The sequence below is a fragment of the Prosopis cineraria genome, unplaced genomic scaffold, assembly GCF_029017545.1.
Source record: "Prosopis cineraria cultivar Desert tree isolate PC_DT_omini unplaced genomic scaffold, ASM2901754v1 PC1182, whole genome shotgun sequence".
Lineage (NCBI taxonomy): Eukaryota > Viridiplantae > Streptophyta > Magnoliopsida > Fabales > Fabaceae > Prosopis > Prosopis cineraria.
Window position 1 is genome coordinate 21,135 of NW_026556507.1, and position 13,940 is coordinate 35,074.

The window sequence follows — 13,940 nt, forward strand, 5'->3', positions numbered from 1 at the left end:
AAAATTATCATTCTCTTTAAAAATTTTATAAATCATGATTAATAACTTTATAAACTTAATTACTCCTTCTCCTTATAAATGTGCTCACATTTTTCCTTTTATCATTTTCTTTATATATTTATTTTTTTAGTTCATTCCATTTTTTTCTAATAAGCAAATGGGATTTGAGTGACCTTTGTTTTTCAAGTCACTATAGTTTTTATTTTTTTTAATATTTTTAGTTTCTATAAGGATTGAAAATATTGTAAAAAAATTATTGGAATTAAAAGCAAAATTTGATGAAACTATAAGAATAAAAATTATGGGCTTGTTTGAAAACATTGTTCTAAGAACATTTTTCTATTCTTGAGAATTAAGAGAACAAAAAAAATCTATTTGGTAACGTGTTTTCAAAAAGTGTTTTGAAGAACAAAAAAATAAAATATTATTTTGAAGAATAAAAAAATAAAAATAATTTTTAGGTGTTCTGTGATTATTATTTTGGAAAATAAGGGAGAATGAAAAAAAAAAGTTATTTTCATCATTTTTTGTTTTTAGAATATGTTTTACAAAATACTAATTCTCAAAATAATAAAATAAAAATAGTTTCAAATAGCCTCTATGTTTTTCCCAAAACAAATAATCTTAATTTTTTATTTTTGGCCTTCGGGTTGTTGATACTCACCATTGTATGGAAGCCCGGATCAGATCCCTTGGTCCAACCTGTGAACCGGTGACCTGGTCTTTTTTTCAATTTGGGTTTCCACCTAAATCGGGTTGTTGGGTCAGTTAGGTCACTTTTTTTGTTTTTATTTTTTAAAATTGTAAAAAAAAAATAAAAAGTAAGAAATTCAGCTTGAAAATTAAAAAAAGCGAGGCAAAGAAGGGCAAGGCAATTAAACTAGATTTCACTGTTTGTGGTTCAAATTTCAAATAGAGGGCCTTAATTGTAAGTACAAATTTAAAAGATTCAATATTCTTCTAAGTTAATTGTGCCTTAATTGTTTTAATATTTCATTATTGTTGTTGTTCATTTTTCTGATTATTGCTTAGCATTTATAAATTATGATTGTCATTGTTGATAATTTTAGTGTTAATAATTATTAGTTTTAAATTTTTTAATGATTGAAGGGTTGTAAATTGTAATTATAAGAGTGAATATTTAAAAAGTTATATTTTATTATTATTGGACTTTTAGGTGGTTGTAATTCTATAATTATTATTGTATTTTTATCTTATATTAGAGATTAATCTTGGATTTAGTTAAATATTTTCATAATTAATGTCTTTTTATTTAAATTATATTATTTTAATCATGACCAATTTGCCCTCTGAGTTGACCCTTGTTGAATCACAAATCCTTAACTCATTAGCTTAATTGGTTCAATGACTGCTCCAGTTTTCAGTACCTAACTCATGCATTTGATTTTGTAAAATAATTTTATTTTAGAGACCAGAAACGATAATGGTGATGAAAACAGATTCAACAGGATGAGTATGTAATACTCCCTCCATTTCTGGATATAATACCCTTTTTTAAAACGCTTTTCCCTTTTTATAATATTTGTTTAAAATTTTAAGATATTTTATAAACTATTTTCATACGTATTTCTAAATGATTTTTTTTTCTTTAACTCCTAGTAATGATTTTACTGTCATAAAATGTTTAATTTGGGGTAGAATTATACAACTGAGTATTATATTTATACGGGAAAAGGGAATGTCATGTATAAATTAAAGTTTAACGGTCGGCATGCAAAGCAATCAACTTGTTACTAATTTAGTCCATAGAAAGGGGTGAGCTGGTCTGGAAGCTAACTCACGAAAATAAATTAAAACTAGAAAAGCTCATAGTTGAATCAAGAAAAAATCACATTCAACCCCCTTTCAAAAATTAATCATAAATAAGGATCAGTACAAAATGTATTGTTATTAAAATAAAAATATGACTTATTTTTTTAAATGAGACTTATTATTAATTTTTATCTATAATAAATTCTCTTGAAAAAAGATTAGATGTAATTCTCCCTTGAATCAATCTAATGTCTATATCTCTATATAGATAGAGGTAGAACAGTAAAGAGCAATGTGCGTACTTAATTCTATTTTTTTATTTATTTTTTTATTTTTAATTTTTAAAAATAATAAAACTACCTTACTCAAATATCTCTCCCATTATCTCAACTTTTCATTTACTTATTCATAATTTTAAAATTATAATTATAAAATAATAAATAAAATTGAAAATTATAATTTAAAGATAATAATGAAATTATCCCAAATTCCCATCAACTTATTTATTTATTCTTTCAAATTTTTAATTTAAAAATAATAAGAAAATTTTGTACTGCAACCGTGATTCCATTTTATTTATTTTTTAAAATAAATGAAAAACTACCTCACCTCCAATATCCCAATTATCTCCCCATTATCATCATAAATTTTCATTATATATATATATATATATATATATATATGTAAATGGTGCATTGAGTGTAAAGATTCATCAAAATAAAGATATATTTTTGAGTTTAAAAAAAATTATATGTATATATGAGTGTGTCCGGAAATGACATGTGTCCTTTGTGTTTTATATTTTATTGTTTATTTTAAAAATAAATAAAATTATCTCACCCCACATATCTCTTGAATTATTTTTTGAAATTTTTTTTAAAGCAATAACAACAATGTTTCTAAAACTAACCAAAACTACTTTCCCTTCTCTCTTATTTCTCTACCCTTTATTTTATTTATCTTTAATCTTCTAACCCACTAATCTACTATTCCTCATATTATCATAACTTCCACATTAACATTGATTTTTAAAAATATTTTCCCAAAAAATAATAACCACAATATCATTGATTTTTCCATTGATGCGGTTAAAGTGTAAGTTGCCTCGACCTACAAACTAGGTCATGACTACAGTTTGGAATGCTATGATTTCTTGTCTCCAATTTTTCATGCTCCATGATCCATGATGACAGCACCATAAGGTTTGCATTTTAAACATCCACCATGAGGAAGGCCAAATTGTGTCTACTTGTCCAATTCCATTATTTATTTCTAAGTTGATGTCTACTTGTGACTATTAATAAATAGAAACTTTTGATTTTTTTAATGCTTGACGGGGTGATGAGATGAATTGGTATATGTGATTCCTAGATTTTCATTTAGATATATCAACTTTTGTTAGTAGACTTGCAATAACATGCCATAAGTGCTTTGAAATATCTATTACGTAAAATTTGGAAATTCTTCAAGTTCAAGTGCTTTTCTGTAATATAATAAAATCATCTTTCTAATATTACCTAACTATAAGCTTATATTATAGACAATCATGCATTTTAATTTTAGGGATTCAAGTTTATGATCACTCTATTCTTAGATGAAAAATAGTTTCTTTGCATTGAATTTAATGTTTTTTGTCCTACTGCGAGGGATGTTATTGCATTTATGTCTGGCAATATCACCATGTAATCATATGTAAATATATTTTTGACCATAATTAGATGACATTTTGTATAAAAGAGCTCCTGTACTAGATAACATCAGTTTTGTCATTACTACAAATTAATCATGTGTATTTTTCTTTTTCTTTTTCTTTTTTTTTTTTGGTAAAGACTCTTATGCATATTTTTCTTTTCATATGTGGTTCATTTTCTTTTGGATCCATTGCTTATGTATTTTTTTTTATATGTGGTTCATTTTCCTTTGGATCCATTGCTTTTTTTCTTTGTTGTACAGGTCCTTGGGATAACATACATTTTTGGACGTCCTCATGACAGTTTCTGATATATTTGGTAATTGGGCCCTGCCCATGTTTTACTTGGTAATTAGCCCATGCCCACCTCTTCTTTAAATGATGTCAACTTAAGGCAAGCCAATGCATTTTATGTCGGTGTGCTTTATCTTTTAAGAACACAAGTAAGTGGAGAGTATGAGCTTGTTTTGCTTTTAATTTTCAAAAACAATTAGATTCAGAACAATAAGTAGTGCTTTAGTTTTTTGTTTTAAAAAAACAAACAGTTTTGTTTCTAAAAAAAATAAAAAATAAAAAACTTGTTCGGATGAGCGTTTTAAACTATTTTCATTTTTAAAAAAAAAAAACAAAAAATAGAAATATACGGCTTGTTTGGTTTCTGGTTTTAAAAATAGGTTTTTTAAGAACAAAATAATTAACAAACTTGTTTGGATGATTTTTTTAATCTAATTGGCTTCAAAACATTTTTTATTTTTTTTAAAATATAAACATCTTAAAATTTTTTATTTTAAAAATAAATTATATTTAATTATCAAAACTACAGTTAACCTGAATAATTATCATAATTCATAAGCTATCATCGTTAATCATTGGTGACCATCATTATTGATTAGTTTTTTAATTTTAAAACTGTTTTTAAAGTAACATAACCAAACAATTTTTTTGGTTGTATTTTTAAAAACTATATTGCCAAATAGTTTTAAAAATAAAAATATGAAAATAGAAATAAAAAAGGCCCATATTAAAGCTGTTGTCATTTCATTTTTTTTATTCTCAAAGTATATTACATTTTATTATTAAAACTACAGTTATATTGATCAATAATTATCATAAACCACCACTATTGACACAACCAAATAGATTCTCTTCTTTTTTTTTACAAACAGTTTTTAAAACTGTATTGCAAAACGATTTCTTAAAAAAAAAATGAGAACAGAAGTCAAACAAACCTTATAACTCAACTATATCCATATTAAATGCCATGAGAATTGTGAGTAGCTTAATTATGTAGCCCTTACAAATTTGAATCACCTCAAATTAAATTTGCCTTATAATTTGGAATACTTTTTGTTTATGATCATGGTTATTTTTGTTGCTTTATTCTCCGCTTTCTCATTCCTTTTTGAGGAATCAAGTTGTTAGCCGGTTTTTAAAGTTCACGGGTTAATTTAAGCATTCATGATTAAGAGGAATCTTATATAATGAGTTTTCAATTATAGTTCAGCTTTGGAGTGATGAAAATCTTTGTCTTGTGAAGTTGTGCTTTGTTGAACACAATAATTTGTAGTTGCTATCTTCAATAGTGTCATGTGTGATTACAATTAATATCCTTTGACCGTCTTAAATAATAAACTATGGGTCATACGAAAATATCCTCTTAGTCTTGTATATTTTACTTATAAATTTATACACCATCACTTTATGCTTTCAATCATATTTTTTTTTTCCAAAAGCTATTTAGATCTTGAATGTTAATTAAGTATCATTATTTACTTGAATTATTTTTTTATGTATTTTTTTTACAATTTTATCTATGATTTTACATATTCGATGCAAGGACATAATTCCATCTTTCCCTTTCACTATAACTTATAATTGTAATTTGTAGTTTTTTTATTAGGCTAATGAATATTCTGAACCCTAAAGTATTAGGTGAAAAGCACCATAGACTATAAATTCTTAAAATGTGCAAAATGAACCTTAAACTTTTTAATCCAAAGCAAATTACCTCCACTGTTAACTTATAAATAATGTCATTAATTGTTGACTTTGTGGGATCTTGCCAAATGTTGATGTGGTAGTCCCTTATTAATGTATTGTCGATTAATGAGCAGAATAAACACTAAACTATTGTGCAAGTAACATCTTAGACTTTAAATTTTGAAATTTGAAGCAAATTACCTTACGATTTATATATAGAATATTGATTGTTACGTAAATCAAATTAGGCTTAATAAGGTCCATTGCAATGAACCTATCATTGGTCTAAGCAAATGACCTAGAATTTTGTGAAATGACATTTTGCCTCCTTTTTTGCAATATTTTTTTAAATGATTAGTATCTCATACTTTCATGTATTCTATAACTCTAATTTAGTCTTATTTTAAATAATATTTATTTATTTAATGGTGAAAATTTGAAATTTCATTTGAAAAGAAATTTAAATATCAGAGAATTTTTACAAACAATAAATACAAAAGCTGATGATTTCATCAACATATTTCAGATGTACCCAAATTTGTGTATTATATATTCATTTTAAAAAGCTATTTTAAATATTAATTAGTTCAATTTTAAAATTATTTCCATTTAATAACATTTTTATATTTTTATTAAGTATTTTGGTAAAACTAAGTATTATTATTTATTTAAATTATAATTTTTTCACATCCGAGCATCGCAACCCATGATCCACATACTAGTTACTGATAAAATTTGAAATCACTATTTGTGTGAATTATAAGCCAATAAAACAACTTCTGTTGGCATTATCCACGTATTTATAGGCTTTACATTAACATTTTATAAACCATAATATGTTTTCGTTGGGAGACGCTGATTTTCAGTTTTCTTGGAGGCATTTTTACCTCTTTCTCATGTTAAGATGGGCTTTTTACCTTTTTTTTAATAAAATTTTAGCTTTGCAAAATAGCCTTTTTTTTTTTTTTACCAGCTGCTAAATAGCTATATCTATGGCGTTTTTTTTTTTTTTTTGTCTTTTGGTAAATATATTTATACCTTTTATTTTCACCCTTTGTCTGGCAAACAAAACATTAACATTACAGGGCCATGCAACTCAAACCCAAGCCCATCGATGATCAGCTACACATACAAATGAACGGCCCATTAGTTACTCCGCCTGATGCTAGACCCAGTGCCACCGTACTCGCCGGCACCACCAGATCCTCCTCCTGGACGATCTCAAAATCTGCACTAATCTCCTCTCCACCTTCGAGGACTCACGCAAGCCTCAATCCATGTACAGAACGGTCCGATCGACCCCATCCCTTCTCTTCGTTGTCACTCTACTGCTCGTAGTAGCACTGGCACCATCCCAGTCCTTCTCTACTCATTTCCAGTACCGAAACCTAATATCACTCGCACACTCCCTCATGACAGGCGTCGCCAATCTCCGCGCCGCGCGGGGCGACGTCGCCGGCTCTGAGCGTGCCCGGGCCGTCGCCGAGAAGCTCGAGAGGGGGCTTGGCTTAGGGTTCTGGAGGGTCGTGTGGTGGGCTGGATGGGACTACGTGACGAACTTGGCGTGGAGGGACTTGCCGATGAGGGAGCTGTACGGCACCGTTTCGGACTTGAACGAGTTGCTGAGGACGGTGAGCGAGTTGAGTCGGTTGGAATCGGATGGTGCGAGAGCAGCTTGGATCGGACGGAATTACAAAAATGTAGTGAGAATCTCCAAGTCACTTTCTGGAAAGCTTCTAAAAGCATTTGGCAGATCGGTACGACCTCGATTCTTTCCTACATATCACATTCATTTACTTTTTAGTTGTAATTGTAACAATGGAATGGAAAGTGAAGATGATAAGAAATGAAATGGGAATGACAGGGGATAATGAGGGAAGTGGTGGAGACAGTGCAAAAGGAGGTGGTGGAGGGTGGATTGCTCAGAGACTGTCTTGAATTGGGAGGCAACGATTTAAAAGGCTTGATTCTGCTTCTCAAGGATTTTGCTCTCACATTTTTCCCACACTCTTCTGATACTCATGGACACTCTGATCTTTAGCCATTGCTTTGCTTTTCAGCTTTCCAGCTTTGGTTTTTAGTTTTCAAGATACTAGAGACTGTAACATGATGAACCAAATAGCTTTGCGGAATCCAAAAGAAAATATCTTACTGATACTGATTAGTGGTTCACCCAAGGATATGTAAACGGAGCAGTGTTATCAAAAACGGATCTGACCGGATCGGACCGACTTACAATCGGAAACCGACCACTCACCCAAGGATATGTAAATTGTGAATAGAGACTTAGGTGTTGGAGACAGATGTTTTATATGTGATCAAGTTTTAGAGGCTTAGGAAGATATTCAACGTGGTTAAGATAATTGGACTATTGGGCTGGGGATGGGCTTGCATTTAGTGATTAGTTGGATCAAAATTTACATAGGCTGTCATTTCTCTTCCTTTTTTTTTTTTTATTTTGACATTTTAATTCTTAGGTGTAACATAAATACAAATAAATGGACCAACTCACATACTACCGAAGCAGAATTTGCGGTGGATTAATATAGTTACTTGAGCGTATTTATCTCATTTCAACAATTTTAAATAATCATGTACGATCGGGCTTTCTCTATTTCTCTTCAAATGCATAACATGCAATAAATTTTGTGAAGTTAGAGGATCTGAACTCATCCGGATCTGAACTGTTAATTGACATGTTTCATCGTGATGAGGTGGTTCTCCAGTGCTGCTTCTCACATGCAGGGTTTCAATTCTGCTTTAAATTGCCATTGGATGAAAGCCTTTTAAACCCTCCTCTCTCTCTTTTGTCACTTGTTGGATTTGGCTCGTCTGCTATATCTTTTTCCAATTTCAGTTTTAAGCGTGAACATGGGCCATAGTCTTTTTTTTTTACTGTGTTTTTTTATCATCAATAGTCAAAGTTATATTTGTTGGCTGAAGAACATTGAAAAAAAAAAAAAAAGAGTCAGTTTGCTATTGAAGCTGAAATTTCTATCAGCTTCAACCTAGACGTCAGGTATGTTTTGATGGAAGAACGTGGTGCTCACAGCTTAGCACTTGGCAGCATTGGTGGCATCAATGTAGTAGAGCGCAGAAGACTTGTTTATATTAAATTTAAATTTAAATAATTCATTTTTCTTAATCTTAATTGTTATTTTTAAAAAGTGATAATTTTAAAAACTATGGAGCATAAAAAAAAAGAAGAAAGATTATCAAATTTTTTTGGTCTGCAAAAATTATTAAATTAAATTATTAGAATAAAAAACTGCCTAATTTGAATCTAAATTAATTCTTAGTAGGTGGACAGCTCAATTGAAATTTTGAAACAGCAAGAAGTCATAAATATAAGCATGTGGTAGGTTATGCAATAAAAGCATGGATAGACACCCAATCCGTAGCACATTTGTTTTTCTGAACAACATCCAAACCTAAGCAGTTAGCACATACTGATACTAACACTACCATTTTTTAATATTTTTCATTTTCAACATATGATGATTAAAAAAAACACACACACAACGTATAGAAATTTGAAAAGAAATAGACACCACTCACTAAAATTTTAGTGCTCCTTCGTTATGTTGATGAACTTCTAGAGGATCATTTATGCTCATAGGAAAAATAAATATTCCTTCTAATTCTTATATATATATATATATATATATATATAAAAACATATTCCTTCTAATTCTTAATAGAAGGAAACTTGATCAATTTCACGCTTATATTAAGAAATGATAGGTATATATCCTTAAAATTCTTAAAAAAAAATATGTAACTTTTTATTTTTTCCATTCTTTGTAATTAATAATTAAAATAAATTGTTGTCCAAAAATTCAAATCATAATAAATAAACAACAGGGTTAAAATTTAAAAAAATTAAATACGTTGAATTGCCTTGTGTTAAGGATAAAATAAAAAATTTAAAATTTGCCTTTTATTAAGAATTAGAAAAGTAAGTTAAATTAATTAATTTTTTTTATTCTCTTAATGCTCGCACGTTTTCCCACTTTACTAAAGTACTTCTCACATCTTTTTTAACATAAAAAATACGTATTTTGTTAGAGAGAAAATGTGAATAACATGACACTATGAATATGACATAATTTGTGAAATGTATTTGATAGAGTATTTTAGATAGAGTAAATGCGTTAAACTCAGTTTTGTCCATGCCTTGAACTCTTCTTGAGCAAGTCAAAATGGGTAGATTGACATTATTATTATTATTATTACTATTATTATTATTATTATTATTGTAAACATAGACTGATTCGATACCTCAAAGGCAAAGCTAGCATTATTGAAAAATAATTTGGAATGCAAGGGGGAAAAAAAATGTTCTAGTACATATTGTTCTGTTTAATGTGATGGAGGAGTAAGTGGAAGAATTAATTTCACACCATGATTATGATCACCGATTGAGAAGACAAGTTGAAAAGCAGAAAGCGATGCATAGAATGGAAGGAAAAACAAGAGACTTTTTGCTTTAAATGCATAATAAATTAATAATCCGAATTCCGAACACAAAGGCCCGGCAGTTACTTGGTCTGACTTTGGCCAAATTATTCATTCAATTCTTCTACCTACTCCCATTATTATCATACCATGATTTGGTAACCTCTTTAACTTCAAGTCTACTAGGGTTAAGTTTTTACCCAAACAAACAAAGAAGAGACTATGGCGGGGTAAAAGGAGAAGAATTTCTAATAAAAGTATAAAACTAATTAGAAGTGGTATTGGATATCAATGTTGTTTTGCTCTGTTGAGTTTGTTTGTTTTTTCAGGGTTTTTTTTTTTAGTTCTATTTTAGGCTTTATTTTTGGCGATTTTTCTTTCTTTCTTTTTCTTTTTTTCTTTGTGTTAGACTACAACTTTTCGTTTTCTTGACTTCGATTTTTTTATTTATTTTTTTGGTTATTGATAAAAATGACTTTGTTTTGGCAAAAAAAAATAATAATAATAATTAGGGAAAATTACTTTTACGTCCCAGGTAAGAAATTTAAAAATAAAAAATTCTCATGAAATTACAGAATTACCATGAAGTCCCATGTCATCTACTAAAATTGTCAACTTGTTATATTGAAGTTGTCAATCAATACGAGAGAGAGTTGTTAATAGAATTGTTCAATTGACAATTAAGCAGCATTAATAATTAACTCACAAAACCTTGAAGTCCCATGTCATCAACTAAAATTATCAATTTGTTATATTGAAGTTGTTATCAATGCTGGATAGTTGTTAATGGAATTTTTAGTTGAAATTTTTTAATAACTATCCAGCAGTAATTAAGAATTTCAGTAAAGAACATGAGATTTTAAAGTAAATTTATGATTTTATGAGTTTTTTTATATTTAAATTCTTTATATGGGAGCCAAAAGTGATTTTTCCAACCTACAAGTCTCATTCCCCTTTCTTTTTAACCCCTATATTCATTTTTCATTCAACTTTGGTCCTTTGGTTACCTCCCCATTCTTCTCTTCGCTTTAATTCCTTTCATAACTTAAATGTTTATCCTTTTATCAGTCCTTTTTCCCTCTCTCCTCGTACAGCAAAAATATTCATCTGATCTCGTGTAAGCTGATCAGCATTTACGTTCATCTGTAATTTTATACGTGGAAGCTCAAGTCAACGAAGGTTGATTGGGGGGTTATGTTCCAATACAATGTAGTAATCTCGTGTGTTGTTGTAACTTGTGAACCTCACCCAACATTTGACCTTACCATGCCATGCTCACCACCTCATTAAATATTTCATCACCATCCGATCACTGATCCCAATTCTTGAATTCAATTTCAAATCACCCTCCCATCTGATTTCAATCTTTTGTTTTCTGCTCCCTCTAATTATAAAGCAGAGTTTTAAAATTTTATTTTGGTCTTAAATATGGGACAAAAATATAGCACTCCCTTGTTTCAAATTATAAAGTCATTTTTAAAGGAGTTTCTGTTTCAAAATATAAGATACTTTGGATAGATTAAGGTTTCATTAATGCGTTATTTCAATATTACTTTTTCTCTTTTTATAATTAATTTTTGTCTCTCTTTTCTTTTTAATATATTAAATGATGAGTATTTTTAAAAAATTTATATTTTTATTTTGAAAAAAAAAGATTGTTAGGTGTATTTAATGAGATTTATTGATGTGCAAAATTTATCTAAAAGTATCTTATAATTTAAAATAAAAGAGTAGGAGTTATTTTCTATAGTTTCAGCCACACTCATAATTAAATCCTCACTCCATCCTAATCGTGAGTGTTATCAACACCCTGCTATTCTTAGTTACAAGTTAATTATGAGGTTAATATTGATAACCACAGTTAAATAAGGTTGCCACTTCTAGCTATACGTACATCAGAGCGCCAGTATAAATTATGGGCATTACTGAATTTTCTTTATATAAACATATTTATTACTACTTTTTTCACAATATTTCTTTTAAAATATACTATTTTCATATTAAATTATAAGACACTTTTAAAAAAATTAAATGTATCAAAATTTAAGACACTTTGAGAAATTTGAAATTTCTTTACATAAGCTTCCAATAGTATCCTTTCTTTTTTTCTATTTAATTTCTGTTCCTATCTGTTTTTAATATATTAAATAAATGTGTTTTTAAAAGTTTATATTTTTATTTTAAAATAATAAAATTTTTAAATATATTGAATAAAATTTATTAATATATAAAAAATTATTTAAAAATATTTTATAATTTAAAAGGAGGGAAATATCAATTTTTGACAAGGGTAATAAAATGTTCGCCCCATGCCACCATACGGTGCGACGCTGAGAGCTACGGTTTCCAGTGATTAACTATTCTGACCTACTATGACATGGTTACTCGGTTCTTATATACTTTCATTGATTGCATTTTTTATTTGAGACTTCTTAACCCCTAGTATTGTGACGTATCAGTAAAAATACTGATGACATAAAGGAAGAAATATATTAAAGTTTCACACAAAAAAAAATTAATTATTACAAAATTTATTGTCAATAATCTCATGTCAATTATTAATAAATTTTGCAGTAATTAATTTTTTATATATAGGACCTATATGTAAATTTTTAATATAAAAGTTTTCGTATAATAGTATGCAGATGCATAAACGCCTATTGTTCCCTACACGTAAAAAGGAATTAAATATGGACAATTTGAAGTTCGTACAGATAACATACTTATCTCAGAATTTATCCCGCGAGGAGAGAAAACCCAGTTACTGTCTAGATGTTGCTCAGTTTAGAGACCAAATGATTTTAGTACTAAGTATCAAGTCCACATGGTTGTATCTACACACATCTATATCGACACTAGAAAAAATTTAATGAGACAGTGACTGGTATATGTCATCTTGGACTGAGGGAGGAGTATATAGTACCATATATAAACACACTTTTTCCAATGAAGAAATAAAAATTCATAACAGATATAAGTTCTTCCATTCTAGGGTGGTTAATTGTTACAACATAATTGATGGGCGCTAGAGAAACAAATATTTGAACGTATCAAAATATTCCTAGCTAAAATATAAGTCATAAGTGGTCCTTATCATAATCGGTTGAAAACTTGAAATTGACTATGTGATCCATCATCAGGGTTATTATCATAAAATCCAGCAAAACATGACAGATAAATTGAGATGAATGAATTGACTGAATTGGCTTCCTCCCTCCAGGGCCTGTTCTCTTCCAGCCACTTAATAAACTGACTGTGTCATTACGAAGTTAAGTCTTATAATTGTTCACCAGAGTCTGGCATTGTAAAAGAAGTTGACCTGACACCAATTAACAGAAAACGAATGAGAAGATATATTCTGCCATTATCAGTCTCTCAAATTTCATACTGCTAATTTCAGTGGTTGATTTAGAGTGAAGGGCAACCATGATTTGTGATCATATTGGCTAAGTGTTTTCTCATGAATCTTTACTTTTGACAAAAATGGTCGGTCTTTGAAGCATTAGAAGAAATTAGTTATGTGAAGTTGTGAACAACCTAACTAGCAAATACCAAGCAACATCGCTGAGGATTGATAATGTTTTACCCTACCTACTAGACTAAATACAAAGTGGGGAGCACTTTCGCTCATTACAATTTCATCCTCAATGCGGGACAAAATAACATGATGATGCCTCGTGTGCAGAACTAAGCATCACGAGCCCATCCGTGCTGCCAAAGCCCATAACAGACACATCATTTTGCAATATACAGAGCTTGATTGTCAATCAAGTATTTTACACTCAAATTCCTATAAATACCATCACTGGAAATTACATCTATACATTAAAGTCAGGGCATAGCAAGAATATATCAGATTAGATGAAAGAGGTGAGGGTGCCGCTGCTCTCTTCACAACAGTCTCACATTATATCCGCGTCTATTTAATGCTCCTAACCAAACACTCCCAACCGTAAAAGCAATTAAGGATGGCCCTAGCTAGGACCTGCTACTATATATGAACACTTTTTGAAGTTCCTCATTCACTCTCACACATAAC

The 13,940-nt window shown here is 29.4% G+C and overlaps 1 protein-coding gene across 1 annotated transcript; it reads left to right on the forward strand.

Annotated features, from left to right (window-relative positions):
• Positions 1–6,472: 6,472 nt before the first annotated feature.
• LOC129299508 (uncharacterized) lies at positions 6,473–7,882 on the forward strand. The gene is made up of 2 exons (XM_054937981.1): positions 6,473–7,200; positions 7,308–7,882. The coding sequence occupies exons 1-2, from the start codon at positions 6,721–6,723 to the stop codon at positions 7,482–7,484; spliced, it is 657 nt and encodes a 218-aa protein (XP_054793956.1). The 5' UTR covers positions 6,473–6,720; the 3' UTR covers positions 7,485–7,882.
• Positions 7,883–13,940: the final 6,058 nt, after the last annotated feature.